Raw genomic sequence first — 26,789 nt, forward strand, 5'->3', positions numbered from 1 at the left:
CAACTTCCCCATTATATGCCGTACCTAACACAATTGGTGTTGACTCCGTTACGACTACAGATGTGGTACTGTTCTCAGTACTAGGCACAAATATGGCTTCTGTAATCTGTGCTCCTCTGGAATGTTGTTCATTTGGCTTAAAGTAATATTGCTCAAATGTATTACTCGACGAACTCCAGTTGGCATGCCATTTGACTTCTTCTACTGGTATTCCTTGCAGTATTGCATGAGTACTTGCAGCTGATCTTGTGGAGTGTGCTGTATATTTCCTGGTATCAATCCCGGCTTCTTTTAAGATGTTGGTCACCCAGTTGGCTACTGTTGTCGGTTTTACGGGTGTCGGTTTATCCGAGTCAATATATCCCAAGAAAAGAGTGTGGTCTATTTCTAACTTCTCCCTAGTCATGGCCGTTCTTTTCACAAACCAATCCAAGGTCAAAACTGGGCAGATTTCTGGAGTGCGAATAGTTCCTAACTTTGAGGACTTGGCCTGACCCTCTTTTGGCTCCCGTGCAATCAACGTAACTCCTACTAGTTCTAGTTTTTCATTGTACTGTAGTTTGACGTCTCGAAACTGTAGGCGGCCCATATCCGATCTAGGTCGCCACATTGTCGCTAAACACAAAAGCATAATGGTCTTTTGTTGTAATTTTCCTAAAGGAAGATTCTCGCTTGGTCCCCAAGATTCCAATAACTGTAATACTGGTTGTACATCCCATGTTTCGTTGCTGATATTGGGTAATTTAAATGTTGTTCGTTTCTTTGCTTTGAAGAAGTTTTGGATCAGAGAATGATCTGCCAGTGGAATTTCGGTAGGATGTGTAATGCGATATACGGATCCCAAGGATGACCTTGCTACATTTAGTGTTTGGGGCAACTGATGTTTTATTGATAAAAGGTATCGTACTACTTGCATTGGTTGATATTCTTCTGGTATGACTTCTGGTGTTTGATGTGCACACCACTCAACCCATCTCTTCCATCCACTATCATATATTCTTTGTGTGCTACTTCTGGTGGACTGAGAAAGGAAATCAATAATCTCGTCATCTAATCCATCTATCTCTTGTTTCTTGCAGATAATATCCATGCGCTTAGAGACCATGTCCTGTTTATTGGAATGTACATCGGTGGAGCAATACTCATCTGTAGAAGCATCGGCCACCAAAATTGGGTAGGTCAATTTGGGGCCACTAGGATCGCTTTCTTCACCTTCTGTTCCTGAATTCGTTGCAATACTTTGGGAATCAACTTCCACGGTGGGTGTAAGTATAGTCCTACCCGTAACCAGTTTTGGTAGAATGCGTCTTGAGCTTCTGCTTCTGGGTCTGGAAATAGGCTCCAAAACCTTGGTAGCTTCGTGTTGTGCCGTGCTGCAAAAGCGTCTATCGTCATCTTCCACCTCAATTGTTGTTGAATCCGGTGGAACCATGTCCGTGGTAGACTCCACTCGTAAATCGGTGTGGCTTGTTGACTGAGACGATTGGCTATTACATTGTCTATCCCAGCTATGTGTTGGTACTGTACGGTGAGATTGTGGCTTTTGGATATCTGGTATATCTCCAGAGCCAGTTGCTGCAGTATCGCTGATGCGGTTCCTCCCGATTTGTAGGCATACTTCAGTGCTGTTGTGTTGTCCGAGTATATTATTATGCTGGAGTTTTTGGATTTTCTTGCATGCAGTTGTAGTGCAATCAAGATTGTCTTCAGCTCTCTGACATTGATCGAATCTTCTTTTTCGTCTCTTGTCCAATATCCGGCTGTTTGGATCATCTGGGATGAGACTCCCCAGCCCGAGTCGGATGCGTCGACATGTATTGTGAGTGTTGGTGGTGGTGGTATTGGTTTTCTGATTGGCAATCCGTTTGTGGCTTCTGCGTTTTTGACCCACCAGTTCAACTCCTTTTGTGCTTCCAAAGATAAAGGGCAGCTTGCTTCCCATCTTGTTGCTTTTGCTTGAAGTGCTTTTGATAAATCTCTCTGCATGTACCGGACGTGCAGCAGTGACTCCCCTATTGCCGGAATCATGGCCATCATTTTCCCTATCAAGCTGGCAATCCATCGGCACAATCTCACTTGTGTAAATGCCTGTTTGACTCAGGCGTTCAAGTTTATCATTTTCTTCTTTGGAACTTTGATGTCCATAGCCTTGGTGTTGAATTGAAAGCCTAGGAATTCCTGTTTGTACGAAGGTATTAATACACTCTTCTGCCAGTTGATCAGATATCTTAGAGATGTTAGATGCTGGAGTACTCGAGATGAGTGCTTCTCCATCTCCGACTTGGTTTTTGCTAAAATACAAATGTTGTCCAAGTAATATACCAGGCGTATTCCCTCCTTCCGAAGAGGTTCCATCACATATTGCATGAGCTTTGAGAATACTCTCGGGGCCACACTCATTCCAAATGGTAGAGATTTGTACTAGTAAACTATATTCTTGTGCTTAAACGTGAGGAATCGTCTGGATTCCTTGTGTATTAGTACAACAATGTATGCATCTGTTAGATCTATCTTGGTCATCAAGTCTCCTGGCTCTATTATGTCCCTCAGGGCAGGTACACCTTCCATCTTGAAGTGATAGCACTGGATAAACTGGTTGATCCTCTTGCAGTCCAGGATGGGTCTGCATTTGGTTGCTTCCCTGACAATAAAGAATTGGGATAGGTAATCCTCGTTCTGTGTTGGTGATATTTCTATCACATCAGAGATCTTGAATTTCTCTACCGCCAAATCTACTTCTTTCTGGTCTTTGGGTGGTAATGACAGTGTTTTGGTTTTCCAAGCAATGGGGGGCAATGTCCATTGTATTTGGTAACCTTGTTCCACTACCATTATTGGTCATTGTTGGTTGATGACATTCTTCCAGACGGATAGAAATCTGTTCAATCGTCCTCCTGGAGGAATTCCATCTGTTGGTATGTTGTAGTGTTGTTGTGCAACCGAGATTAAGTTTGACGGGTTTTGTGAGACTGATGCTGATGTGTTCTGATCCATTTCTGGCAAATTCATTGAATAATCTAGCTGTGATACTAGATGATCTTTCCCTATTGCTGGTTGAGAGAATTGTTGTTTGTTGATGGGCTCTGGTGAGTATTGAATCCTGTTGGATTCGATTTTCCTCTCCCAAAAAAAGGTTTTTGTGTGCAAGTGGACTGTTCTCTACTAAAGAAGTTGTCTCCACGGCCTCTTCCTCTGCCTCTATGACCTCCATTGGAGTATCCTCTGGTGGAATATCCTCCTCTCTTGTTACTGACAGCACTCTGGAGAACAGATTCTTCGTATCTTGCTTGTTGGATTTTCTCCACCCACTCCTGATCGAAGGCCATGTCTTTGTCGTTGTCATCTTCATCTTCGAGATATCTTGCTCTTGTGGGGAGCTTAATTGCTCGGATGCTGAGTTCTTTGGCATCTTCGTCCAGCGTTTTTCCACTTGCGAACGCATAGACAGCCAAATGCCTGACTTTTTCGATGAGTTCATCGAAATCGGCTGCGTCTTTGTTACTACTTTGTTGTGATTTAATATACTTGAGGTCGTTGAAGACTTCACTTGCTGCTCTTCCGGCAATTTGAAGTTTGTCGCCATCTTTGTATTTGCCTTGTACAATCTGATGGGCATCCACGGTGTATTTCTTGAGGTCAGGGACGAAAATCTGGTTGATCGCTCCTGACTTTGTCCATTTTCTACCCTCAAATTGGAGGGTGTCTTTTGTGAATCGAATAATGTTCGACTTGAGACCTTTCGCTGAAGGCTCGTCCAAATCTTTGAGGATTTCTTCTGGGAGGTTATCTCCGTTGTAATCTCGTTGTCTCTGTTGTGCCTGCTGTCCAAGCTTAATAAGCTCAAGGATTTGTTCGGGTGAAAGTTCATTGATATTCATTTAATCCACGGTGCGCGGCTTGGAAAGATATGAGGAACAAGGGGAATGATAACTTTATTAATTTATATATTTTCAAAAAATAAAAGTGTGGCTCGGAGAGCCTATACCACATCTGTAGTCATAACAGAGTCAGCACCAATTGTGTTAGGTACGACATACAATAATAATAATACTATCATAAGTAAAAAGAGATGTAAGATGGACAATTGTCGCAACTTGAAAAGAAATTCTTGGATAATGGGAAAGTGATTAGCAATAGGGAAAAAAGAAAAAGGAAGAATATGAAAAAAAATAAGTTAGCCACAACAACAAAAGGGAATCCAAAGATAGTCAACTCTCTGACAACAACTGAGACAGAGCATCTGCTGGATTATCCTTGCCAGGTTGATGCTGAATCACAAAATCGTATTCCATCAAGGTGGCAGACCAACGAGACAACTTTAGAGACGGCTTGGGGTTCTTTACGATGTAAACAAGAGCAGAATAATCAGTCCTCAATATGAACTTACGACCAGCCAAGTAGTGATGGAAACGAGACGTGCCCCAGATCAAGGCCAGTGCCTCTAGGTGTGTGACAGCATAGTTCTTCTCCGGACTATGAAGAGCTCGCAAACCATATGATATGACGGTCTTCTGATCTAGGGAATTCACTGGGGCTTGCAATAGTATGGCACTAAGTCCTTTAAGTGAAGCACCAGTGATTAAGATCTGGATCTTGACTTTGTCAAGAAAATCCAAGATTGGTGGAGTGATCAAGGCATATCGCAGTTTCTTGAAGGCCATCTGTTGTTCTTCTACCCAGATGAAGGGTTGGTCCTTCTTGAGTAGTCTAGTCAGTGGCTGCACTACTTTGGCATAATCGAGTACAAAACGACAATAGTATCTGGCCATTCCCAAAAAGGCGTGTACATCATTGGTGGACTTGAGAACAGTTAGAGCCAATAGTTTTTCAACATTTCGGTTGCAAGAGGAGAGACCACCACGAGAGACAGCATGGCCAAGATACTTGACTGAACTATGCGCGAAGAAACATTTGCTTTTCTTTAGACTGAGGTTGGCTTCTTGACACTTTGCTAAGACCAGAGCGAGGAGATAGACATGTTTGGCCAAGGAAGCAGAAAAAATAATTGTATTGTTAATAAATATGTATGCGAATTTCCCAATGTAATCGCCCAGAATCATGTACATAGTTCTTTGAAAGGTTGACGGGGCAGAGGTGAGAACAAATGGTATCATGGTGAACTCATATGTTCCTTGTTGGGTTACAAAACCAGTACACTTGATTGATTCAGGAGAAATAGAAACTTGGCAGTAACTGCTAGCTGCGTCTAAGATAGAAAAGTAAGCTGCTTTACCCAAAGAATCCAACAGGTCATCAATGTGGGGTAATGGAAAGGAATCCTTAATAGTAATCTGGTTAAGCTTTCAGTAGTCCACGACCAATCTCAGGGCGCCATCCCTCTTAGGGACGAAGAAAACCAGGGACGTCCAGAGGTCACGCAAAGGATGGATTAGTCCCAAGGACAACAAATGACCGAGTTCCTTCTTTAAGGAGAGGTCTTCTTCCCAGATCAAACGGTAAGGGCGAGAACGAATTGGTACAATACTAGTAGTGGGGATCTCATGCTCTAAGAGATTAACGCGGTCCAGACCAGAAACCTCTGCAAAAACATCGTGGTTGTCAGCTAGTAGCTTGCGCACTTCCTCCAGAACCTCATGCGTCTCATCATCCAAAGAGCCTTCTGAGAGTACCTCTTCACCATAACTCAATAATCCTTCACCTTTTGTCACACTCTCTTCTTCACCGACAATCTACTTTCGGATGCTAATCGAGAAGACAGGGACTGCAGAATGATCCTTTTCCTGAGTATTCCCTTGTAGCTCTATGTACCCAGCTCTGTGTTTGGTAGAAATAATGATAGTAGCATCTTACAGACTTAATTGGATGCCATAAGACCTGAACCAGGTCATTCCTAACAGACAGAGATCATGGTGAGTGTTACTATTCTTTATACACATAGTGTTCGGTCTTAACTTCCCAGCTACTTGGATTGAGACATTTACTGTGATTTCGCAGGGCTCATGGGCTTCACCATCCAAACTTGAAAGGGGAAGGCATTTGGAAGAAGTTGAAGCTTGTCTGCTAAGGTCTTACTTATTACTGATACACTGGCCCCTGAATCGAAGATGGCCAGGATGAGGTGGCCGTTGATGAGAATGGGAGCTTGCAGGGGTTGGCTTGTGGAGATTTTTTTGTAATCGTATTTATTGTCATATACAGTATCATCACTTCCATAGCCTTCGCTCTCTGTGTCTGAGCCTCTTTCGCCTTCATCTGATTTGAAGTAACTGGATTCTGTACCCTTGAAAGACTCGCTATCACTTTTGCTTGTTTCTTCTTCCACCCTTACTAAATTGATATTTACTGGTACTTTTTTCTTTCTACCGAATATAAATCTGAGGCCATCTTTGATGTCTTGTGCGGCTAGTTTGTCCATTGCCAGCCAATCTGCCATGGATAATCCTGAATCTAGTGTCTGTAAGCGGTCCCAGATCGTTTTCTTACGCAACTGTACTGGTAGATAACGTGGGGGCCGACATGTTTTCTTTGCTACAGGAGGGGCAGTGTCAACCATCATTGGGGTTGGAACTTGATTGCCAGTGGTAGGGATTGGGGAAACCCGTTGTGAGGTTCTTTGATCTGGCAGCAGCCACTAGATAAATTGATTGTCTACTTGCTTTCCTTTATGCTTGGCCGATGGTCCTGCTTGACTTATTGATGCATCAGTTCTCGATTGCTTCTCTACAGTGTACATTGCCGCCGACTCCATTAAATTGACTCTAGCCTTGTTGGCCTTACTCTCCCCCATACGCCCTTTGGACATCATTTTGGAATCACCCACCAATCGTCCTTTGGACATCACTCCTGAATTTTTCTCTTTGTTCTCAGCATAATTGTTTCATACATCTTGGAAGGATTTGAAACCAACGTCAGTGTTCCCACTTACTGACGCCCACTGTCTTTTTCTGAAGACTCTTGTTGATTGGCCTTTGGATAATCCGGACGTTTGTGACCTTCTTCACCACAGCCAAAGCAAGTCATCACCCGTTGCTGGAATTGAGGTTTGGTGTCGACCAAATGAATCTTGAGGGCCTTGAATTCTTTGGCGAGTTCTGACAGAGCTCCATGAATTGAACTGTTGGAATTGGACTGAGAAGGACTGTACCGCAATTGTAGTGTTGTAAACTCGAACTCTGTGGATTTGTCATACTTCTCTTCGATAAATTCAAACTTGCGGGTCATGACAATCAGGTCTTCCCATTTGGAAGGGGTGCCTCACTTTTCGATTTCATATGCAGTATCTTTATGTATGGTTCTTAGTAGTATCCTGATTCTTTGAGGTTTGCTGTCTAGACCGACAAAGCTGAATAACTTCTGTAGACGAAACGCAACATCATTGATTGATTGAAAGGACTTTGTTGTATGCCTTCGAGTTCTTGCCACCAGACATCTTCCAGATGTTTGGCAATGAATTGCTTCTTGAATGCTTCGTTAAAAGCGGACCAGGTGGTGATTTGGGATTCATTGACTAGTCACCAACGACCAGCAGATTTCTTCAGGTGAGTTGCAGTTACGAGTAGAATTTCTTCATCGTTCAGGCCAATTGCTCTGTGGATATGGCTGATGTGTGTTAACTAAGCAGTTGTATCAGTTTCGGGACCACCGGTGAAGGACTCAGGGGTAGCAAGGAACTTGGTGATCTGGGATCGGTTTGCGGATGTTGTAGTAGACATAGTAGGAAGCACACACAGTAGTTGTTGTAATAGTAATAAGATAAAGATGATATCCTTGGCACGACCTCCACTTTGACGCATGTGTGTGTTGGTTGTGTTGTGCAAGTTAACCAACGGTCAAAGAAACAAATAACTTCAGTAAATAATAACTAACAACGATCTTAACCCCAAAATACTGGTATTAATCGTCTGTTTATATTACCAACTTAAGTCTTTCAAGACAAATTAGATCCCAGATATGGATAATTTTTTATTAAGTGGAAAAACTGATTGCTTTTATAGACAATCTTGTAACAAAAATATTTCGAAGGAGGACGGTTTTTTAAAGGAAGAAGAAAACAAAAGGGTAGAATGCGTCATTGTTGAAAGAGTGAGACTAGTAATATGGTAAACGAGAGTATAGTAAAATGAAGATAATAAAGTGAGAAACGATGGGTAGAAGTTGAAATGAGTTATCCAGCGAATGATAAAAGAGGAAATGTAAAGAAGATGCTGTCATATTTGAAATCAGCATAGGAAAGAGGTGAGAGCAGTAAAGGTGATAATAGTAAAGTAGGGTAATTTGGAGAAGAGTACAAGAAATGATAGAACGAGGTAAAAAATTGAAAACGGTCTTTGGTACACAGGTACAAGAGACGAATTGGGCATTTTCTTACGGACACGCCGTTTCCCTTGTTCCTTGGCTCAGTCGGTAATTGCACCACAACCGTGTCACTCTTACATATACCGCTGTGGATGCTCTTAGTCTCCACATTGGCCTTCAAATTATTGAGTGACCACTATACTTATAGTGAGATAAAAAGAAAGTGAAAATTGCGCAAGTAAAAATTGATCGTATTATCTGATTCAGTTAAAAAGGGTTATCTCAATTTCATATTGACAAATTCTTGTATATGGGTTTGTATATGTATATATCAAAATATATGATCACAAAAGAAAATGGAAAACACTAATCTTGGAATATGAAATATATGTAATGATCTAGATTCTAAGTCTGTAGCAGTTTATTTCATTCTTTCCTTTTATTTTTGTTCAGGAATATAGCTATATGTGGAACAATTCAATTTTGTTTATGGTATTTTCATTGAAGAAGATATTTTGTAATATTATGGTTGATAATCACTCGAAAACATTTTCCGAACAACACTATCTGTACAGCCATAATCTGTTTGCATAGCCGTTTGATTCGACTAAAGATACAACTATATTTTCAGACATTACAAGAGACTTTTGCAATATCCGTATACATACAGCCAAAACCTTCTCTATAATCACCGATTCATAATTTGGTTTGTTTACTACTCCAACTGTCTATATCAAGTTCACTGAGTTTGCGTCTTGTTATAACTTGTCCTTTAATGCCAGTTATTCTTCTTCGCCGGGGATTCCGTCGGTTTTCTTGCATATATTGTGTTCGAGAGTTTTCACCCTCTTCTTCTATCTTTTTCATTTCTGCTTGTGTAGCCTGTTGCCCATTACGCGGTTCATTTTTTGTACACTCTTTTCGTACATTTTCGTAGATCTCTTCGCATTGCCTAGCCTTAGTATCTTCTACTTCTACTAATGCCATCTGTTGACGTTTGCGTCGATATTCTCTCATGTAGAACTTTCGTGACGTTTTTGTGGTCTCAATACGTTGCCTCGCTTCCTCCTCTCTTGCTTTTAATAGTGCCGCCTGTCGACGTTTGCGTCGATATTCTCTCATATAGAGTTTTCGTGAAGCTTTAGTGGGTTCTTCTTGTTCGCCAACTTCGACTTCCACTTTGGCTTCAGCTTCAGCTTCTTCTTTATTGTTATCTTTAGCTCCTTCTACATTTACTTGTTCAGTCCGGTGACATTTATGCTGAGGAACTTCAATACAATTCTCTTGCACATTCTGATTTGATTTCGAATCGTCATTTTTTTTTGTCTTTTCTACTTCTAATTTTAATTGAATAGCCTCTCGATGCTTACGCCGATATTCTCTCATGTAATCTCTTCGTGCAAATTTGGTAGCCTCCTCTCGTTTTTTAGCCTGACGTTCTTCTAATTCTACTCGCGCAGTATGTCGACGATTGCGTTGGTACTCTCTCATGTACCGTCTTCTCCTCTCAATTCTTTCTTCAGGAGTAATGTTCAATTTTGGCATAATGTAATAAGAATAAAACGTAAAATATAAAATAAAAAGTAATAAATAAATAAGCAGATAGGCAGACAGATAAATAAATAAATAAACTGGAATAAAATAAAATAAAAAGGCCAGAATAAAATGCGTATGGATTTGAATGCTGAGTAAGCTGCAAACAAAAGTCACAGTTAAAAAGCCTATTTTTTCTATGCTTAAAAATATCTTTACAAAGACCATAGCCTAACAGAAAAGAAAAGAAAACACAAAGAAAAAACAGCCGTAGAATCTAAGTATAAGACATGATAGACGTTCTAAATTACAAGAGCCAAAAGATGTAATAAAACATGGTGTGAACAGACCGAAAGTTCAAGAAAAGATAGAAAAAGGCTAAAGATGTAAGTCGTATTATCGGATGAGTGTTAAAACATTTTACCCTTTTTCGCCACTTTTTAATTTTTTTTGTAGGTTTATCACTCCCCACATTTTTAGCTGCTGCCAAGAAGGCGACCGGCAAGAAACCCAACCACCCCTAGCTCAACACTTCCCAAGCCTCCCACGCCCTGTAACCAGAAAGTGGGCCATCTGCTCATGGATTTGTATATCTGCCCTGACACCACCACCTCAAGTACTTCCAAGTACGGAAGCTCTTGAGAACACCCAAAATCCAACAGGTACGTGTTTCAGACAGTGTGTTCCTGGAACGTGACACTCCCTCCCTCCCTGTGCACAACTATTTCAAGGACAAAATCATTCAGCTCTTCGCAGACATTGGTGTATATGGGAAGGCAGATTTTGATCCTTTGGACCATCAGATCATTGCTGAACTGGCACATGCCCACAAACTCGAACATGAATACCAACAGTTTAAATAAAAGCTACACCGCCAATGTCTCCTCGCCTTCTGCCTTCCCCTCTCTCCCGTCTGCCTTGAGAAATATTTGGAAGACCGAAACCTTTCGCCTGGCCTTCCAGGGAGTGCCAGTGTCACTGCTATAGTGATAGAATAAATAAGCTTGCTTATTGATTCCTCACCTTGTTTTGTCTTCTCCCAGCTTAGTCTTTCTTATTTTAAGTCGCCTTATTTTTTCTCCCCCCACTAAGTGAGTTTTATCAGTCACGTTTCTGTTTTTTTTCTCTTATTCCTTCTGTCGCAGTTCTCTTGGGTCTCATATATACCAAAGTGTGCAAAACCTAGAAAAACCCAAAATAGAAATATTTTCACCTTTATAGATAGTGTCGTTAATGGTCTTCTCCTGCATAAGGTGCTCGCCACCACCTGTAAATATATCGATATCGAAAATTGAATGTCATCTCAAATATCCCAAAAGGATTATAACCTGCTTTTTATTCTTGTCTCGTTTTGGAAGAGTAAATAGAAATACTAAAATAACTAATTTTTCTCCTAGTAATCTTTTTTTTTTAAATATCAAACCCAAAAAAAGAGTGGTGGTAGTTTAGATTTCCTTTTTTTGACCCTGATTATTTTGAGTAGATGTATTTTGTAACTTCAAAATCGTCGATATCCCTTTCCTTTTTGAAATTTTGTTCCCTTTTGGGATCCTGATTATTTTGAGGGGTTTTATAGATTGGGAACAAAAAACAGTAGGCGTTCTCATAGTTGTGGTCGACCGATTTTTAACGGTCGACCGCCTTAATTTTCTTTACTGTTTATAGTAGCTTCTGAAATTGAAAACAAGAGTCACTCGAGGTTAGTTTCACATAATATTTGTATTTTACTAAAATACCCCCTAATAAACTTTTATTTTTCTATCTATTTACAAACATGAATAACAGTAATAATAGTCAGTTCAAAGGCTTCAAAAAATGAACTTTACTGATTTTTTAATAACAACCTTTTCTTTATCAGAGATGCCTAAAAAATAAGAGCAATATGCAGATGATGTAAATAATTAAGTGCTTTAAGACTTCAGCAAAAAAGTAGACAAAGACTCGTCAGCTTAAAAAGATGTCGTCGATTAAATATTCTATAAAAGGAGCGATTTTTAGTGCATCCCCTGTCTTTTGCTGGGGATGCACTTAAATTTGTTGCCCATTTTTGGAATAATTTTTTTGCCTAAAATTGGGAAAAAAAATCGGTCGACCGCAACTATGTGAACGCCCAGTGCTTAAATCTTCAAAATTGAAAAATTTCCGGGTGGTGGCGAGCACCTATTCTTAAATAATTTGCCCCGTATGCTGGAGAAGACCATTTATAATATGCTACTTGTACAGGGCATTTTAGCTGTAGCTTCTGGCTCTTACGTTTTTGGACAGTTGACTGTTTTCTGAGTTAAATTTCGATCTCTAGATTGAAAAATTATTCTACTTGGGATGAATTTGCTTCGTATGCTGGGGAACACCATTAGTCGGTCCACACCAAATATATATATAATTTCAAAAAAAGGATATTTTGATATATTTTAATTACTTTTTTTTTAAGAAAAATAGAAAAGTATCAGTTTAATATTCAAGGCTACATCATATATAGATGCCATGGAATCTATGAAAATAAAGAAGGCTGCCATTGGAAGTAGGAATGATTCTCTTTTGAAAATACGATTTCCAGGTTTAAGAGCATCCAAGATTTCCGCCGTTGTCTTAAAGTTTCATACCCACTGTCGGAAATAATAGTAATAGTAATAACAAGAGAATGTAGACTTTGTTCTTTTTTTTGGCTGCTAAGAGTGATTGTATTGAAGTAGTCATTTGTCTTAATTGCCAAGTTCATTATCACCTTGAATACATGCGAAGTTGCTTGTCATTAAACATAAGGTAATGATTGTCTCGAATATTTCGTTATGTTTTTTATATAAATAAATAGAGAAATAGCGAGAGATCCAGAGGATGAGGCTTGATGGCTAATTTCTTATTTCGGTTGATATGATGAAAAACAGCAAGAAATCGGTTTTGGTCATATCAGTATAATTCAATTGTCAAAAACACCGATAAAGGATTGAGAGTAAACAAAAGAATTTGACCAACGATAAAAACAACAAAAGGCAATAAGCACGTTTTTGTGGAAACAAAGGTAAAGAAGTAACAGCAACGATGATAAGAATGATAAGGATGATAAGTATAATAAATGCCAGGACAATAGAATGGTGTTGCGGATCTTGTTTCTCTAATGGAAAGGACTCCTTAACCCTATTTGTAGTGATTTTTTTGTAGTATTTATTGAATGAAACATCAACCCGAAGGCGAGAAAGTTAAGAAGTCAAGTAGTGCTTATAATATGTTCTTCTAATTCTAGTCCTCTAGTGTGCAAAACTGCAATAGCAGCAACTCGGCTGTTGACAAATGGGACGTCGTTGAATATATATTGGAAGTGAGCTTCCCCAAATTGCACCGAGAGTGCATCCCAGAACAATATGTGAGGATACAGTGGTATTGCAGACCTTAACCGACTGCAGGGAAGAGCGGAGAAGAAGGTGGTTAAATGTGAAGATGACAGGAGTGTCCAGGAACCGAGTTGTAGCTTGGTGTCATATTGACCTTTTATGCTAGCAAGCCCAGAAGAGGTATGGGTCATCTACCTAGGCAACATTAAGATTGAATAGCTGTTGTCGGCTCGGGACTTTGTTATGCATCAATCGCCACCAAATGGTATATATCTTTAGAGGGAGATTCGACTGCCAAAATCGACGCCAACGTGCAGGTTAAGCTTGTGGGAAAGGAGGTGGTACTTGTGCAAGGGGCGGTCGTACATATGCACGGATCACTTTAGCAGAGAGGTTGTGAAGTTGGGGGACGTCACCTATCCCTGATGAAAGGAAATTTTGGAGGTGGCGAGGTGAAGTCGGAAAGAAAGAGGCCATTCTTGAATTACTATCCCGCGGTGGAGAGACTGTGAGCAGCGAGAACCACTCAGGCAAGTAGAGTTCTCTGTGATCCAGAAGGTTAAATAGCGTGGAAATGGTGGGCCTCGCTCGTCTTTACTTATTAGTATGACGCCGGCGTATACACCCAATGGTGTAATAATAAGAGAAGGCATCGTTTACGCGCAGTTTACCACATGAGACATATATCGGGAGAGGGTAGGAGGGGTCGAAAACGGCGCTGAGTGGCAGCTCCTGTGCGGTGGCGCGGTTAATGGTTGACCATTCAAGAGAGAGTTGCAAAATTTTCATAGCCCGAAAAAAAGTAGGAAATATACTAAAGGAATTGATGCGTGATGACCGCAGCTCAGGAAAAACTACGGGGAGGAGTGGGTCGCTCGTGTCATAGTACTGTCGAAGAAGATATGAAAGGATTGGTCCAGCAAATTCCAGAGGGGTGGCTTGGTCGAGTAATGGAAGGATCCATCGAGTTTGTAACAAATAGTACTGTGTCTGTGGGTTGAGGACCCCAAAGCCACCTTCTCGTATCGGACGAGTACACGAGCCAAAACGAACAAATAGATATCGTCCGTGCGCAAAGAATCTGATCACCTCTGAACGTATTCTGCCTATGTCTGCGGTAATAATTGGAAGAATGCGGATCACATGCAGTGTTGTTGTTTTTTTATGTAGGAGCACACTACAGTAAAAAAAGGGCGATTTTAATGAGTTTTGTGCAAGATTTTCAGTGGCTAAAGTGTGTTCTATAGGGGACTTTTAATTAAGCACTGAATTTTCTCCCCTTTTTTACAATTATCGTAGTTCAAAAATAATGCCATGTTTTAAAGTATCCTACTTTTGCCTCATGATGTTTTAACAATCAAAATAAAACACCTTTCCCTACTTTTCAACTGAGTACAAAAATAAAGATAATAAAATTATTCAAAGAATGTAATAGTTTATATATTGGTTTCCTCAGGGATCCATGGTGATATTAGGGTACAATTTTTTTCTTTGAATTTTTGTCAGTATTTGTTTCACACGACGACCCTCCTGGAAATGTTCTTCTGCCTACCTTCTAGTACGTCCAATTTTAATAATTTCGGCGAGTCTTTCAGGTATTCTAACAGTATGACTTAAATGGTTAAGTATATGCCGGAAGTTCAAGGCAACAGCAAGATCTTGACTCCACAAACGATACTTAACCTGTGACAGATCCATATTCTCCGAACAGTTTAGATTGGTGCAGCTAAAAGAACATAAGAATAATGAACATAAAAATGGAGCACCTGTAATATTTATCTTAGGAGACTATGGTGTGTCGCAGCTGGCATTCGAGTGCGACGATATGGTTGAGGGTTAAGGGCTTGCCTGAAGGTTAGAAGTGATGGTTGGCGGCACAAAGGACATTGTTTAGAGGTATTATACTCATCGATCAACCAAACAGAAAATTCATGTTTGAGTAAAAGGAATTGAGGGTTGAGGAGTTTGCTGCTTTGACTGAAGTATGAAAAGTAAAGTCGGCGATGTTATTGGCTCGTCCCGATGTGTGGGGTGTTTCCACCGTAGACTCCTCGTGCATGCTGTATAAAATATCTCTTTTTCCAGGATCGATAAAGACATAACGTCCACGGACTTTTTCCTGCTATTCTGGGGACAGGGCATGAATTTAGGAAATACTTTCAGTGTCAATTGTGCTAGACCTTCTGATATTTGGCTATTTGGTAGTGTCTTGGGCCTGCTTCAGAGTGGAAATACCAACACCATCAATCTGGATTGCTCCTCTGAATTTTATCGTACCATTCTGTTGTTCAAAGAAATTCTTGCTGTCCAAACCTAACACTTTTCCCCACAGCTCTAGTTTGTTCATTGATATTCTCAAAGTTACTCTCAGGACTTTCTGGCACAGTATTTTAGTGTTAATTTGCATGTAGCATGGTGATTAGGATTGACGAAGAGGGAGAAGGTCGGAGGATCTATGTCCAAGATGTTCAAGGAACTGGGCAATATGCAAGAATTTGAGGAAGTGATCGGGAAAAGATTCTTTGAGTCATAGTAAATAAAGTCCTGTTTGAGCCCATATATTTTCGGATAGGCTGTCAAGATGGGAGAAACTGCCATGAAGACATTTCTGTATCTCTCTTCGGTGAAGATATCTTCAATTTGGTGACTTGACACCCCTTCTTTAAACATCCTAGCAGGTTCGAAGATATGCTCTGTTAATATTTTTTTCATTCGTTCCTCGGTTGCTCCTCGTCTACGCAAGTGTTGGATAAGCTCTCGCTGTCTTATTTTTATATCGAGCAAGATATTGATCACTCAGCAGAGATGCTGGCCAAACCTCGGCTTGACATTGACTATGTAGGCAGTGTTGATTTTTGTAGCCTAGTACATATCAATTTGGTGGGTGTTTAGGAGGGAGATGTGGGTGTAGGAGCTGTTATTAATATAGGTGTTGATGTGGCGGGAAATGAGCTCGCGGTTCTACCTTATTCTTTCTATTATTCCGGAGGAGTCAGTGTTACGGTCGACGAACGAAAGAAACACCTTGGCAAAAAATGGTTGATTACTACATCCATTTAGGCCAAAAAATGGGTCGCGCGCCAGCTCGGTAAGGAATATGTAGGGGACTATTATGTAGACCTTAATAACAAGGCCTTGTAGGGGTCTAAGGAGCTCAGGATTCCATTCAGTTGTCTTTATTAATGCCTTGATAGTGAGGACTAGGAATGGGGTAGCTTCGTCCATTATCTTCTAATCCACAGTGGACTAGAGATATGAGGTTTGGACAGTTCTTTTGAAAGTGCCAATTGGAAGGGATGGTATACTTACAAGAGTATAGGATAAATGTGTGTAGAGTTTAAAATTCTTGCCTGCCAATCGTGTTGTCTTTTATGATAGGAATAAAGTAACAATAATGAAAAAGACATTAAAGGTAATAACCAATTTAAAGGTTAATAATGAATTTCTGCTTGTAAATATAAAAAGGTAAGCGTGTTACTGTTACTCAAGCTATATCGAGTGTTTTGTATCCTAGGTATCACTCACAAGTAAAAAAAAAATCATTATGATTGAATAGTTATATTATTCCAAGACGTGTAAATATGGCCTACAGATCACTTTTATTTTTAATCCGAACTTTAAAAAGTCTTTGCCACCAAAGAGTAATGACTGTCATTGCTCTTTAATCCAATATTCTTTTAGTATTATTATTCTGTAAGCATACGATCGTAGATGAAAGTTGAGCTGCCCCCTTTCAAAAAACGACTTGATATAAGATATCGTACCTTCTCAAAGGTTTGACCAATTGACCACCCTCAAACAAATAAATACTTATATTTAGATAATGTAAAAAAGAACCATGATTGGGAACAAGAGTATTATGGCTCATTCGGACATCTACAATTTGGAGTACTAACAATAGGACGAAGGGTTTATAACTGCACCCAGATCAGCTTATTCTATCTCTCTAGGTACAGATAAAATAAAACTTCGATCTATCCCACCTTTTTTAGAATATTGTGATTACAAGTTATGATTTCTTGTACTAGCATAGTATCTTTTTTTTATATATATTCAAAAGATTAAAACACCAAAAACCAAAAACAGACTGTGAAATCTTTATCCACTTTTGCAGTAATAGAGCCTCGCTGTTCCTTTAAAAAAATGGATAGATGGGCGGTATATTGATATCGTCTGTCTGTCTCTCTCTCTTTAGAATAGCAGCAACTAATAAAATCTTTAAAATTGAAACATATTATTAAGTCTTCTCCTTAATACAGTATAATCACTTAAAGACTAAAAATTATCCATGTCAGTCAACATCAACACTTTTATTGTTTCTGTGCCTACCTAGTCAGAACAAAATTTAAGCATTCAAATATGAGGCTGATGATAGGACTTCAGACACTCTTCTCAATAAGTCAAAGTCTTTTTACTTTCTCACATAAAGCAATACCCTACACTAGGACTTGCTAGATTGTGTAAGCATAAACTTTTCTTTACACTTACGGTTGACTATAGATACGAAAAGTCTTAAATTCATCATAAGTGATTACTAGTAAGACCAATTCAGTACAGTAGGCAAGGACCTTGTTTCTTTTGGTTTCAGATCCCTAATTGGAATAAAACTAATATTTTTTGACAACAGTACAAACCTGAGTTTCTACACTGACACAAAGCAATGTTTTGGCCCCCCGAGAATAAGTTCCTCATACAAGAAAAAAATTAGCCTATATTCAATATGAAACTTAGCGTCAATGGCTATTACTAGGGGCTTTAGACTTGGAATATATAAACATATCAATGCTTGCTATTTTAGTGTCAATTGCTGTATGCTATCTTGGTGAAATACTCCCCTTTAAACGCAAAGCAAATTCGAGACCTATACTCTTGCACTCTCGTTGGGCTACAAGCTCAAAACCACTCACACTTTGTATATCGGTCCCTTTTTTACTCAAGCCGGCTTCAAGAGCCTATCCAACATATTTTAATAGAGTTGATATATGGATTTTGAGCAGTCCAGCACTTAAAATCTTTGATATTATGACTATAATTCCACCACTTTGTATAGGCGCCATTATAACAGCTGTATGACACAGACTTTTTTAAATCGTAGGTGTTTTTTGATTTTGCTGCGTCGGATTTTGTTTGATCCATGACAAGATGTTTAGTGCCAAAGTATCAACATATACGTTCTGCTTTAAGCTGTCTTCAAGAAACGCCAAGGGCCCAAAACTACCAGCTCTGAAACAGCTCCACTACCAAGAAAAGATGGAGGAGTAAGACTTTGTGTGGTGTTTTATGCGAAGAATTTGAGCCATGCTGTCCTTTCTGTTTCTGACAGCTTGTAATATTCCGAGTTTAAATTAACAGTTAAATTGGCTGTGAGACTAGCCAACCAATATCAGTGCAGAAATAAAAACCATTTTTTTTATTTGGGTTTACAAGGAAAAGAAACACACCTTGGTAGGGAATAGCACAATAATAGAGCTAGCGAAGTGAAAAGAGGCAGTCGTGTATGCTGCTTCCATCATACTGTAAGAGAAAAACCAATACGTAAGTAATATTCCCTGGTTTTGAGCAGCTTATCCTTTTTTTTTTGCCTTATAATGTTGTTACTTAACTGTCTTTGTCTAAGTCAAGGTCAAAGTAGTCTATTTTTCTGCCAGTAATTGGATCGCCCCCCCCCCCCCCCCCCCCCCCCTCTCTCTCTCTAACTCTCTTATTTTTTTTTATTAAATACAACACGAGTTGTAGTTGATCGCTTTCTGTTTCGCATTCTTCAAGAAGTATTTGTCTTGAGGCTGGGCTGTTGTAGTTTTACAGCTAGTAAAAAAAATCTAGAAAAAGTCTTAGTTTACTTACATTCGATATTTATTTCACGGGAATAAATTTTTCGTAATGTTTATTGGAAGTAATGTTATAAAGGTGAAGAATCTAGAAAATAACTAGAGCTGGTTTAGATTCAGATTCAAGTCTTCTGATGTGCAAGGCAGATGGATCTGCTATGCGAATGAGGACAAACGCCACATCATCAAAAACAAATTGGAAAGGAGCGCCCCATTTGGCATTTGGTGTGTAACCAATAATTATAGTAATATCTATCGGGAAGTTAGTTACAACGATTGAGCACGGAGGGAATTGCTGATGCAAATGAGCAAATGTCAAGAAAGTCGGGTGCATTAAGAAATCGAAAACAAATTCGACTTCAAATTTGTGTTTTGAGAGGGCAGGTCCGAGAGAGTGATCATTCTTTAAAACTCCACATGGAGCACAGTTGTGGTAGCTAATTCCTACAATACCATGGTAGAGCAACTGTTGTCTGCATGGTACTTTGCGGTACATTAGCCTCCACCAGATGATGTAGTTGCACAGAAAGAAAAGATAAAAAAACAGGATTTAAAAAGTTACCAAAAGTGTTTGTGCAAAAACTAACTTCGCAAACGCAATTTTATACACCTACTGACATTTCTTTCATTTATGGTAACTTCTAACAGTACAGCTGTTTATATTGGTTTAGAGTTCCAATTTTAAGTTGAACCTGTTAAGGCTCAGATTTGGGTGTACGAATTTGATATAAATGAGCCAAAAGTGGATTAGTGTAATGTTTTAAGTGTCATGATAAAATTTTAGATGGTACAAAAATCTGAAATGGGGGGAGAAGCGAAGAGAGCTGGAAAAGAAGAGATTTTATTGGACGAACCCCATTGGGAAAAATACTTTTTTTTTTTGTTAAGTCATTTTTTTTAATAGATTTTTGCAATGTTCATCAACATCCACCAGAACATGCCGAATTTTGCAACGTTGAGGAACTTTTGGTTATTGGAAGACCCGACGGACAAGTGAATATCAACAGCCTGAACGATGTTGATGACATCTTTGTTGACTTCAACCAGGCCTCCAAGGGGCAGAACCACAATGTTGTTGTAATTGTCCGTTACCACGGCTGGGGTATAGATGCAATTTACATTGCTGTTCGGAACAATTTGGTACTTTTGCATAAAGAACGCCTTCCTCATTCTGTCTGCAGAGTCTCTTGCTTGAACGATCTTTACCTGACCAAGGAATAATTGACCATTTGATTGAAAAACACCTGCAAGTGTATCGCACAAAGTGGGAGTCGACAACCCGGAATTGTCACTGTTGACACGAGAACCAAAGAAATGGAGATTAAAGCCTGGGAAATTGACAGGGGCCAGCTTGACAAAATCACCAATTGAACTTCTCACAGATCTTGTTCCATTACCAGCTGGTTTCTCTACGACATACGATCCTCCATTACAAAGATGCCGACAGATGAATTGCTTGCCGAATCTTGTAGCGACGTCTCGAGAGGTGGAATGGCGGTTGGTCTTGAATAAATGTTCGCGGATGAACTTATTGAACTGTTCACCGTTTTCAGTTTCGTATTGCAGCACGGAACCGAAACGAACAATGTCGTCAGTGATATGATGCAGAAGGTGGACCTTTGGCTTGAACGTGAAGTCTTGCTTAGAAAATCCTTTTTGGAGAATCTGGACATCCAGTTGAAAAAGCAGATCCGTTACATCAGTGACAGCGTGTTTTATCTGGGCAATATAGTAGTCGAGGCACCGGTCGACTCCACGCATGTACACCAAAGACGACAGGCGGCCTAATGCATGCAAGGCTTTAATGAACAAACTTGCCGATGGTTTGTCACTAAAGAGCTTGCTCATAATTCCAGGCAGGACTTGAATCAATTCCTTGAAATCGCGTCCAACGAACGAACCAGTGTGGCGAAGCTTGTTCCTGAATGTTCGGCTGTAACTCTTACAAGACTTGTAAGAGTTTAGAGCTTCCTGGAGTCTCCCCTTTTCACTTGTAGTCAGCATCTTCTGTTTCCAGAGAAAAGTCATCAAGTATTTCGTCAGGCCAAGAGGAATAATGTGGAGAATTTCGACAGGCATGTCTTTGGTAGGGTCAAAGGCTTCGAGTCTAAGAAATTCCTCACTTCCATTCTTGATATAACTCAATTCGCACCCATTGAGATATAGCTCTGACTGGGAATCGGCATTGGCAAAGGCGCACAAGAAATCCCTCGTTCTTTCTTCTGACCCATGGTGGTCAACTGGAGAATACGGCGGAGCGTCAGGGATGGAACCCTGTTCAATACGAGGCGAAGGTATGAGGCATTTTCGGCAAAACTTCTTGGCAGATGTTCCCTTATGCATGGCAAGCTGAGATTGACGAGGGTTGTCACCCATAAAGAGCAACAGGGGCGCAACGACAAGAACTACTTCACCATAATCCTCAGAATACATCTCAATACCTTTCTCCAGCCTAACGAGGTCATCGACGATAGGGGGCAACATCTCAACGGCATTCAGTGTATGATTCGAGGTACAAATGAAAAGAGCATTTTCTCGTTTGTTTCTCGTCTCAAGTGGCAACGCAGCAAAGTACATTAAGTAACTGTCATACTTGTTGTACTGCTTTGTTGAATTACCGGAGGTATCGTCGGGATAGAGATTAAGTGGGCAGACAACCACTTTCATCAAACCAGAGCCTGGAAGTCTTCTCTTGAATTCTTCAACACGGGATTTGTTGAGCCACAAGTCAGATTGAACACCAGTAAGAGCATAGGTGACAATTTCGGCAGGGCAATAAGAAACAGAGAAACCACGTCCGAGGAAAAGATCGCTGTCTTTTTGAACAGTAGACATAATCCTATCAACTTCAATGGTATACTTCAGGGTAGAGACAGCAAAGTTCGTAGAGTTTCCAAACCGCAGGAAGTGAGTATCATCAGGATGGTTCAGCCGAGGATCGTGGCCACCATAAACCTGGAACGCATTGGCAAGTATGGATCCGTCCTTGGTGAAGAACTTCTCAAGGAGATACCGGTTCGGGGAGCCTTGGACTTCGACAACATCACCCACCCAGTAGTCCATTCCGTTTGAAGTGATCATCGGGTGCTGGAGCAATGGGTTCTCCTTCCACTTTTCGCCTTGGTTGAGATTCAACCGCTGGTTTTCCGTGAAGTCAGGAAGGGCCGAGATTTGAGATGATTTTCCGGGACATGTCATGGTAAACTTGATGTAATCGGACGGTTTGTTCATCCAAAGTACATGTCGTTCATTGTCTTGGTTCACAACATCGAAACTGGCAGTAGGAAAAACAGGGATCTGGTTCTTTTTCTGCTTGTGATAGTTAATCACAGCATTTGGTGTCGGAAAATCCAGTGCTACTCCAGATTCTTCACGGACGTCCAAGACCATCTTCATGGCAAACATGATCTTCTTGATAGATCTTTCTGAGGCAAGATCTTCATCGCCATAGAAGAGAGCATGTAAGATAAACTCTACTTTCGATTTAAACGGATGGGTGGGTCCCGTAAAAATGTCAGCAAAGTCATTGGGCCGGTACAATGTCTGTCTGCTGCTGTCTTCGTTCGAGTAGGCATTCATGGCATGAGAAAGAGATTGGAAGGTTCTCATTTCTGCTGCCACTCTAGCGATATGATCCTGGCTATCATATTCTACTCTGGTGTCTGTGTCTTCGTCGTCAGTGGTCTCATCATAGTCATCTGATGAATCACTGTTCAGCAAAAAAAAAACCAGGTTATTATCTATTTCAATATTGCATTACTAATTTTTACTTACGATAGAATGTAATCATCACTATATTCGTCTTCGTCAGAGATTTCATGGCCATATGTGTCCTGAGGGTTTTCAATAATAAATTCCATTGGGGCAGGTCCATTATTACTGTTCAGGTTGGTAGTGGCAGTGGTAGTGGCAGTGGCAGTGCTTGCAGAAGAAGAAGGGCCATCAAACATAGCAGGTCTAATGTTAAGGTATGCTCAATTTCAGCTTTACATTACATAGTATTTTTCATCCTACTTTTAGGATTAACTTACCTTCTTTTTAGAAGTTTCTCATACTCCCCCATTTCGTTTGGATGTTTTTTTGTATAATGTCTTCTGAGGCCTTGCAAGGACCCTAACACTCTTTTGGTTTCGCAGACGGTGCACACATATGTTCAGTTGTCTGTAGCCGTTGGTGTGAGGAATGTGTTCCTCTTTGTTGTGAAGTGATTTTCCATGTTTAAAAATCTTTGGAACGAAAGATGTAGAAAAACGTAAACTAATTCAAGGTATCATATCTTTAATCATGCAAAAAATGACTGCTAAAAAAATCATGTGAAATAATGTGAGCTAATTTTTTTTTTGTTTACTTGTTTCCTTCTTTTTCTTTTTTTTTCTCATGACTGAAAGGTAAGTTTCAAGCGTAATCTAACAAGATGATAGCGTCTATCATACCGAACACCCTCAGTAAGTAATATATTTATTATGCCCTACTTCATATTGATACTAATATATATTTTTTATTAGATTCTATGGAGATTCCAACATGAGATTGTATTAGGAAGTTACTTCAAACTATGCCAAGCTGTCTGTCATGGTATTATAAGGTATCTACTCCTAACATAACTAAACAAGCAGACTTTTCCTTTACTTTTGTTAATAACTTTACCCTCATCTCTTTAGGTAAGTCTCATATATCACTGTCTATCTAGTATAAAAAGGTAATTTACCATATTATTTACTTCAAAGGTCATAACACTAATACTTTGTTTCTGTTTAATAGTTGTTCTTCTTTACTTTTACCATGTCTATCTCCCAATCTATTGCATAAGGGAGGCTGCTACACTAGACTAGCTACTAGTATATAGAACGCGTAATCCTAGTACTATTTTTTATTGAAACCAAAATAAAAACATTTTTTTGAAACATTTTTTTTGAAACACATTTTTTGAAACCCTATAATTGCAATTATTCGACCCCCCATTTTTCAGATTTTTTGTATCCATCCTTTTTTCCATTCATGGTAAATTCGAGCGGACACTTCATATTTCGCTTTAGGAAATTTTAGTCAGGCCAACTTTAAATCTAGCTTGGACATTGAGTTTAAAAAAATCTCAGTGGGTGTGTATATAAGGCTCACGTTGAAATCCGCACAGTACAAATATGGGCAAAACTACCTAAAAAGGGCCGCTTGTGGAATATCCACGAAAAGCAGACAAATACAGTCAACTAAAATCCTCGCAACTTCAGGCAGAGCAAAAAAAAGACATCTTATTGACTTTTTAGATAAACATTCTCAGCCAACAAGAAAAGGTGTAGTTTTATGTTTAACAGAAGCACTCGAAGACTTCAATTTGAAAATTGCTGTTATCGGAAGTTTTATTCTTTTCGAGTATAATCTAATTGTGAAGAGGGTCATATTATAATGTCTGGTAAGAAACAGCCTTAATAACCGTGGAAAGTGATATGACTAGGTTAACAAATAGGAAGTAACCGATATGAACTGTCTTCAAAAATGGATTTTCCAGTGCCGAGCCAGCTTTAGTATCAATATGAGGACGCTCACTTCCTACACATATTTTATGACCTGTTATTCATCACCATTCGAGTCGCAGCTATTGCCACTTTGAAAATTAGACGACTTGAAATATTACTTTTAGACGTTATAGTTTTTTTAGCTACCCCAGAATTGTTTTTTTTAGACATTTCTGCTTTTTTATTAGACAAATAATATTGGTGTCTAAAACGTCCTTTAATAATAAATAACAGTTAGCCCTATAAGTCAGAATAAAAAGAGTAAGATGTTGGTATCATTGTTATATAAGCTTTCAAAAAACAATCAAGAGCCATTGAAATGAAACTACACTTTAATCAACCAAAAATAAAGAGGCGAGGAAAGCATCTCCATCTTTACCTAGGTAGAGTGCGCATGAAGAAATTGCAAACATTTTAGGAAAAGGCGGCAGAAAATACAGCAAGAAAAAACGAAAGAACACAAAACGAAAGAGAAGAAAACGGAAGAAAAAGAGAGATCTGCAGACGAAAGATAAAGACAAAGATACCAAGAAGAAGAAAGGCAAGCAGAAGATGCACAATAGAGGGCAATACATACATAGTACATTGATATACCTTGAGAGAATTAATAAAGTATATTAATGGAAAAGGGTATTGGGAATCAGAAAAATTCGATCATGATCATACTTATTTGCCTATCCTTGCTTTTTGTACCAGAATTAAAGGCAAATATGCTATAAAGCTTAAATGCCATCGTTAAGTAGCTATATGTGCTCTGTACCGAGAATTAAAGAAAAGACAAAAGAATAGAGACATTCCTGGGGCAGATATAGACTACTTTAAGACCTCCAAGGTAAAAACAAGCAAGCTTAGCACATTTTTAAGACTTGGCTAACATTGCTTTTGTTTTTTTTTGTTATAAAGACTTGCCACCTTTGTAACCAAAACAACCTCATAAATATTTTAATTGATTTCACAAGCATCCTCGCTAGTCAAAGTCGCAGAATTGTGTAGAATAAAGATGTAAATGCTTCCAAAAATATATATCAAGTTGCAGAAGAGGCTTTTAATAACCACAATCAACCAATTTCGTTTTCTCGAGACGAATAGCCTTTTCTCAACAACTTATATCGCCGTATCGAACACAGTTTTCTTCAAAGAAATTTAAATTTTTACAGGTAAAATATTCCACAAAACAATTCTTATTTGTCTAAAAAACCAACAGCGATTTCTTTTAACTTTCTTCTTTTTTTTTGTCTAAAACCGAATTCTCATTAGTCTTTTAAAAAAAGACATAATTTGTCTTGATCTCAAGTAAAAACACCGTAGCTACCAATCCGTAACTATGTACTCAAGTCACTTTCAGGTAAATACGCTTAATAGACACTACAAAACAGGCATTTATTGAGACCTCCACTCTTCGAACTCTCTAACATACTATTCTAGGAGCCATATCAGCCAACAATGTTATAAGAATTGAAATAAGAGAGCCTGGGAGGCTTACGAGAGTGTATTCTAATGACAGTAAGAATAGGTGGAAGCCTACAGCTAAGAGTATGCTCAAAGAAACTGTTACTGGTCATTACACGAGCTTGGTTTTTTTAAATACTTGATGGAATATATAGGTCTCCTAGAAGGATCGCTTTCTATACTATAATGGGTAACGCATCAGTCCACACTTTGCACAAAAAAAAACGAAGATGATAGAAGCTAGAGTCTATAGGGAAGTAGGTCTTCTTCTATACTATTCACAGCCCGGTCAAATTGAAAAAGGTTAATAAATTCTCAAAGGTATATTCTTTGATACAGAAGACTTAAAATACTTGAATTGTCGGAGCAAGCTAAAGCACCAACAAAGAAACTCTTCATTAAATTGGTCAGGGCTCTGCTGACAAGTTTGAAACATACCTCAAAAAAGAGCCACTTTAAAAGACTTTTAAGCAAGTTTTTTTTTGCTTTTTTTTTTTAGAAAACAAAACAGCTATTTAACCTTAAGCAAATCTTAATAACTCACAAAAAAGAACTTTGGAAATCACAACTACGAAAAGCGGATAGGTACAAAAGCAATAATTCGGCTGAGACTAAAACGAATTCTGTTTTTAGGTTTACGAAAATTGAGGGTGAGGGTTTTGTACCGAAGAAGTCATTTTTCTGAGTATGATATCGACTAACACACATACGCATGCACACACACACGCACACACATACTCTATCTCTCTCTCTCATATATATATTCATATATACCCGGAAGTATGGTAGTAAGATAACATGTACTGAAGCGGAACTAGTCTACCGGAAGTACCAGCTGAAAATAAAAGAAGGGGTTGTAGTGTAGCAAGGAGATATAAAAG

The 26,789-nt window shown here is 39.2% G+C and overlaps 10 protein-coding genes across 10 annotated transcripts; 1 reads left to right on the top strand and 9 right to left on the bottom strand.

The window, feature by feature from the left end:
* Positions 1–3,044: 3,044 nt before the first annotated feature.
* PHYBLDRAFT_66945 (hypothetical protein) lies at positions 3,045–3,878 on the bottom strand (the record flags this gene model as incomplete). The annotated part of the gene is made up of 1 exon (XM_018441712.1): positions 3,045–3,878. The coding sequence occupies one exon, from the start codon at positions 3,876–3,878 to the stop codon at positions 3,045–3,047; it is 834 nt and encodes a 277-aa protein (XP_018286874.1).
* Positions 3,879–3,979: 101 nt separating this feature from the next.
* PHYBLDRAFT_172694 (CCHC-type zinc finger transcription factor) lies at positions 3,980–7,182 on the bottom strand (the record flags this gene model as incomplete). The annotated part of the gene is made up of 5 exons (XM_018436853.1): positions 3,980–4,050; positions 5,414–5,690; positions 5,812–5,851; positions 5,943–6,572; positions 6,887–7,182. 5 exons carry the CDS (start codon positions 7,180–7,182, stop codon positions 3,980–3,982), a joined length of 1,314 nt encoding a protein of 437 aa, XP_018286875.1.
* A 107-nt stretch (positions 7,183–7,289) lies between these two features.
* On the bottom strand, positions 7,290–7,754 carry PHYBLDRAFT_149847 (hypothetical protein; the record flags this gene model as incomplete). The annotated part of the gene is made up of 2 exons (XM_018432352.1): positions 7,290–7,468; positions 7,601–7,754. 2 exons carry the CDS (start codon positions 7,752–7,754, stop codon positions 7,290–7,292), a joined length of 333 nt encoding a protein of 110 aa, XP_018286876.1.
* A 371-nt stretch (positions 7,755–8,125) lies between these two features.
* PHYBLDRAFT_188480 (hypothetical protein) lies at positions 8,126–9,640 on the bottom strand (the record flags this gene model as incomplete). Its single annotated transcript, XM_018439517.1, has 3 exons — positions 9,627–9,640; positions 9,022–9,482; positions 8,126–8,452 (listed from the first exon to the last, which is right to left on the bottom strand). Exons 2-3 carry the CDS (start codon positions 9,376–9,378, stop codon positions 8,126–8,128), a joined length of 684 nt encoding a protein of 227 aa, XP_018286877.1. The 5' UTR covers positions 9,379–9,482; positions 9,627–9,640.
* A 281-nt stretch (positions 9,641–9,921) lies between these two features.
* PHYBLDRAFT_149849 (hypothetical protein) lies at positions 9,922–10,652 on the top strand (the record flags this gene model as incomplete). Its single annotated transcript, XM_018432353.1, has 3 exons — positions 9,922–9,944; positions 10,246–10,451; positions 10,546–10,652. 3 exons carry the CDS (start codon positions 9,922–9,924, stop codon positions 10,650–10,652), a joined length of 336 nt encoding a protein of 111 aa, XP_018286878.1.
* A 2,342-nt stretch (positions 10,653–12,994) lies between these two features.
* On the bottom strand, positions 12,995–15,177 carry PHYBLDRAFT_149850 (hypothetical protein; the record flags this gene model as incomplete). The annotated part of the gene is made up of 6 exons (XM_018432354.1): positions 12,995–13,309; positions 13,464–13,662; positions 13,717–14,295; positions 14,671–14,801; positions 14,908–14,966; positions 15,036–15,177. The coding sequence occupies 6 exons, from the start codon at positions 15,175–15,177 to the stop codon at positions 12,995–12,997; spliced, it is 1,425 nt and encodes a 474-aa protein (XP_018286879.1).
* Positions 15,178–15,312: 135 nt separating this feature from the next.
* On the bottom strand, positions 15,313–16,343 carry PHYBLDRAFT_149851 (hypothetical protein; the record flags this gene model as incomplete). The annotated part of the gene is made up of 3 exons (XM_018432355.1): positions 15,313–15,495; positions 15,549–15,882; positions 16,084–16,343. The coding sequence occupies 3 exons, from the start codon at positions 16,341–16,343 to the stop codon at positions 15,313–15,315; spliced, it is 777 nt and encodes a 258-aa protein (XP_018286880.1).
* Positions 16,344–17,179: 836 nt separating this feature from the next.
* PHYBLDRAFT_66951 (hypothetical protein) lies at positions 17,180–18,631 on the bottom strand (the record flags this gene model as incomplete). Its single annotated transcript, XM_018441713.1, has 5 exons — positions 17,180–17,324; positions 17,607–17,710; positions 17,753–17,805; positions 17,950–18,070; positions 18,560–18,631. 5 exons carry the CDS (start codon positions 18,629–18,631, stop codon positions 17,180–17,182), a joined length of 495 nt encoding a protein of 164 aa, XP_018286881.1.
* A 403-nt stretch (positions 18,632–19,034) lies between these two features.
* Positions 19,035–19,442, bottom strand: PHYBLDRAFT_172699 (hypothetical protein; the record flags this gene model as incomplete). Its single annotated transcript, XM_018436854.1, has 1 exon — positions 19,035–19,442. One exon carries the CDS (start codon positions 19,440–19,442, stop codon positions 19,035–19,037), a length of 408 nt encoding a protein of 135 aa, XP_018286882.1.
* Positions 19,443–19,843: 401 nt separating this feature from the next.
* PHYBLDRAFT_172700 (hypothetical protein) lies at positions 19,844–23,009 on the bottom strand (the record flags this gene model as incomplete). The annotated part of the gene is made up of 3 exons (XM_018436855.1): positions 19,844–22,655; positions 22,721–22,903; positions 22,978–23,009. The coding sequence occupies 3 exons, from the start codon at positions 23,007–23,009 to the stop codon at positions 19,844–19,846; spliced, it is 3,027 nt and encodes a 1,008-aa protein (XP_018286883.1).
* Positions 23,010–26,789: the final 3,780 nt, after the last annotated feature.

Source organism: Phycomyces blakesleeanus (genome assembly GCF_001638985.1).
Source record: "Phycomyces blakesleeanus NRRL 1555(-) unplaced genomic scaffold PHYBLscaffold_23, whole genome shotgun sequence".
Classification (NCBI taxonomy): Eukaryota; Fungi; Mucoromycota; class Mucoromycetes; order Mucorales; family Phycomycetaceae; genus Phycomyces; species Phycomyces blakesleeanus.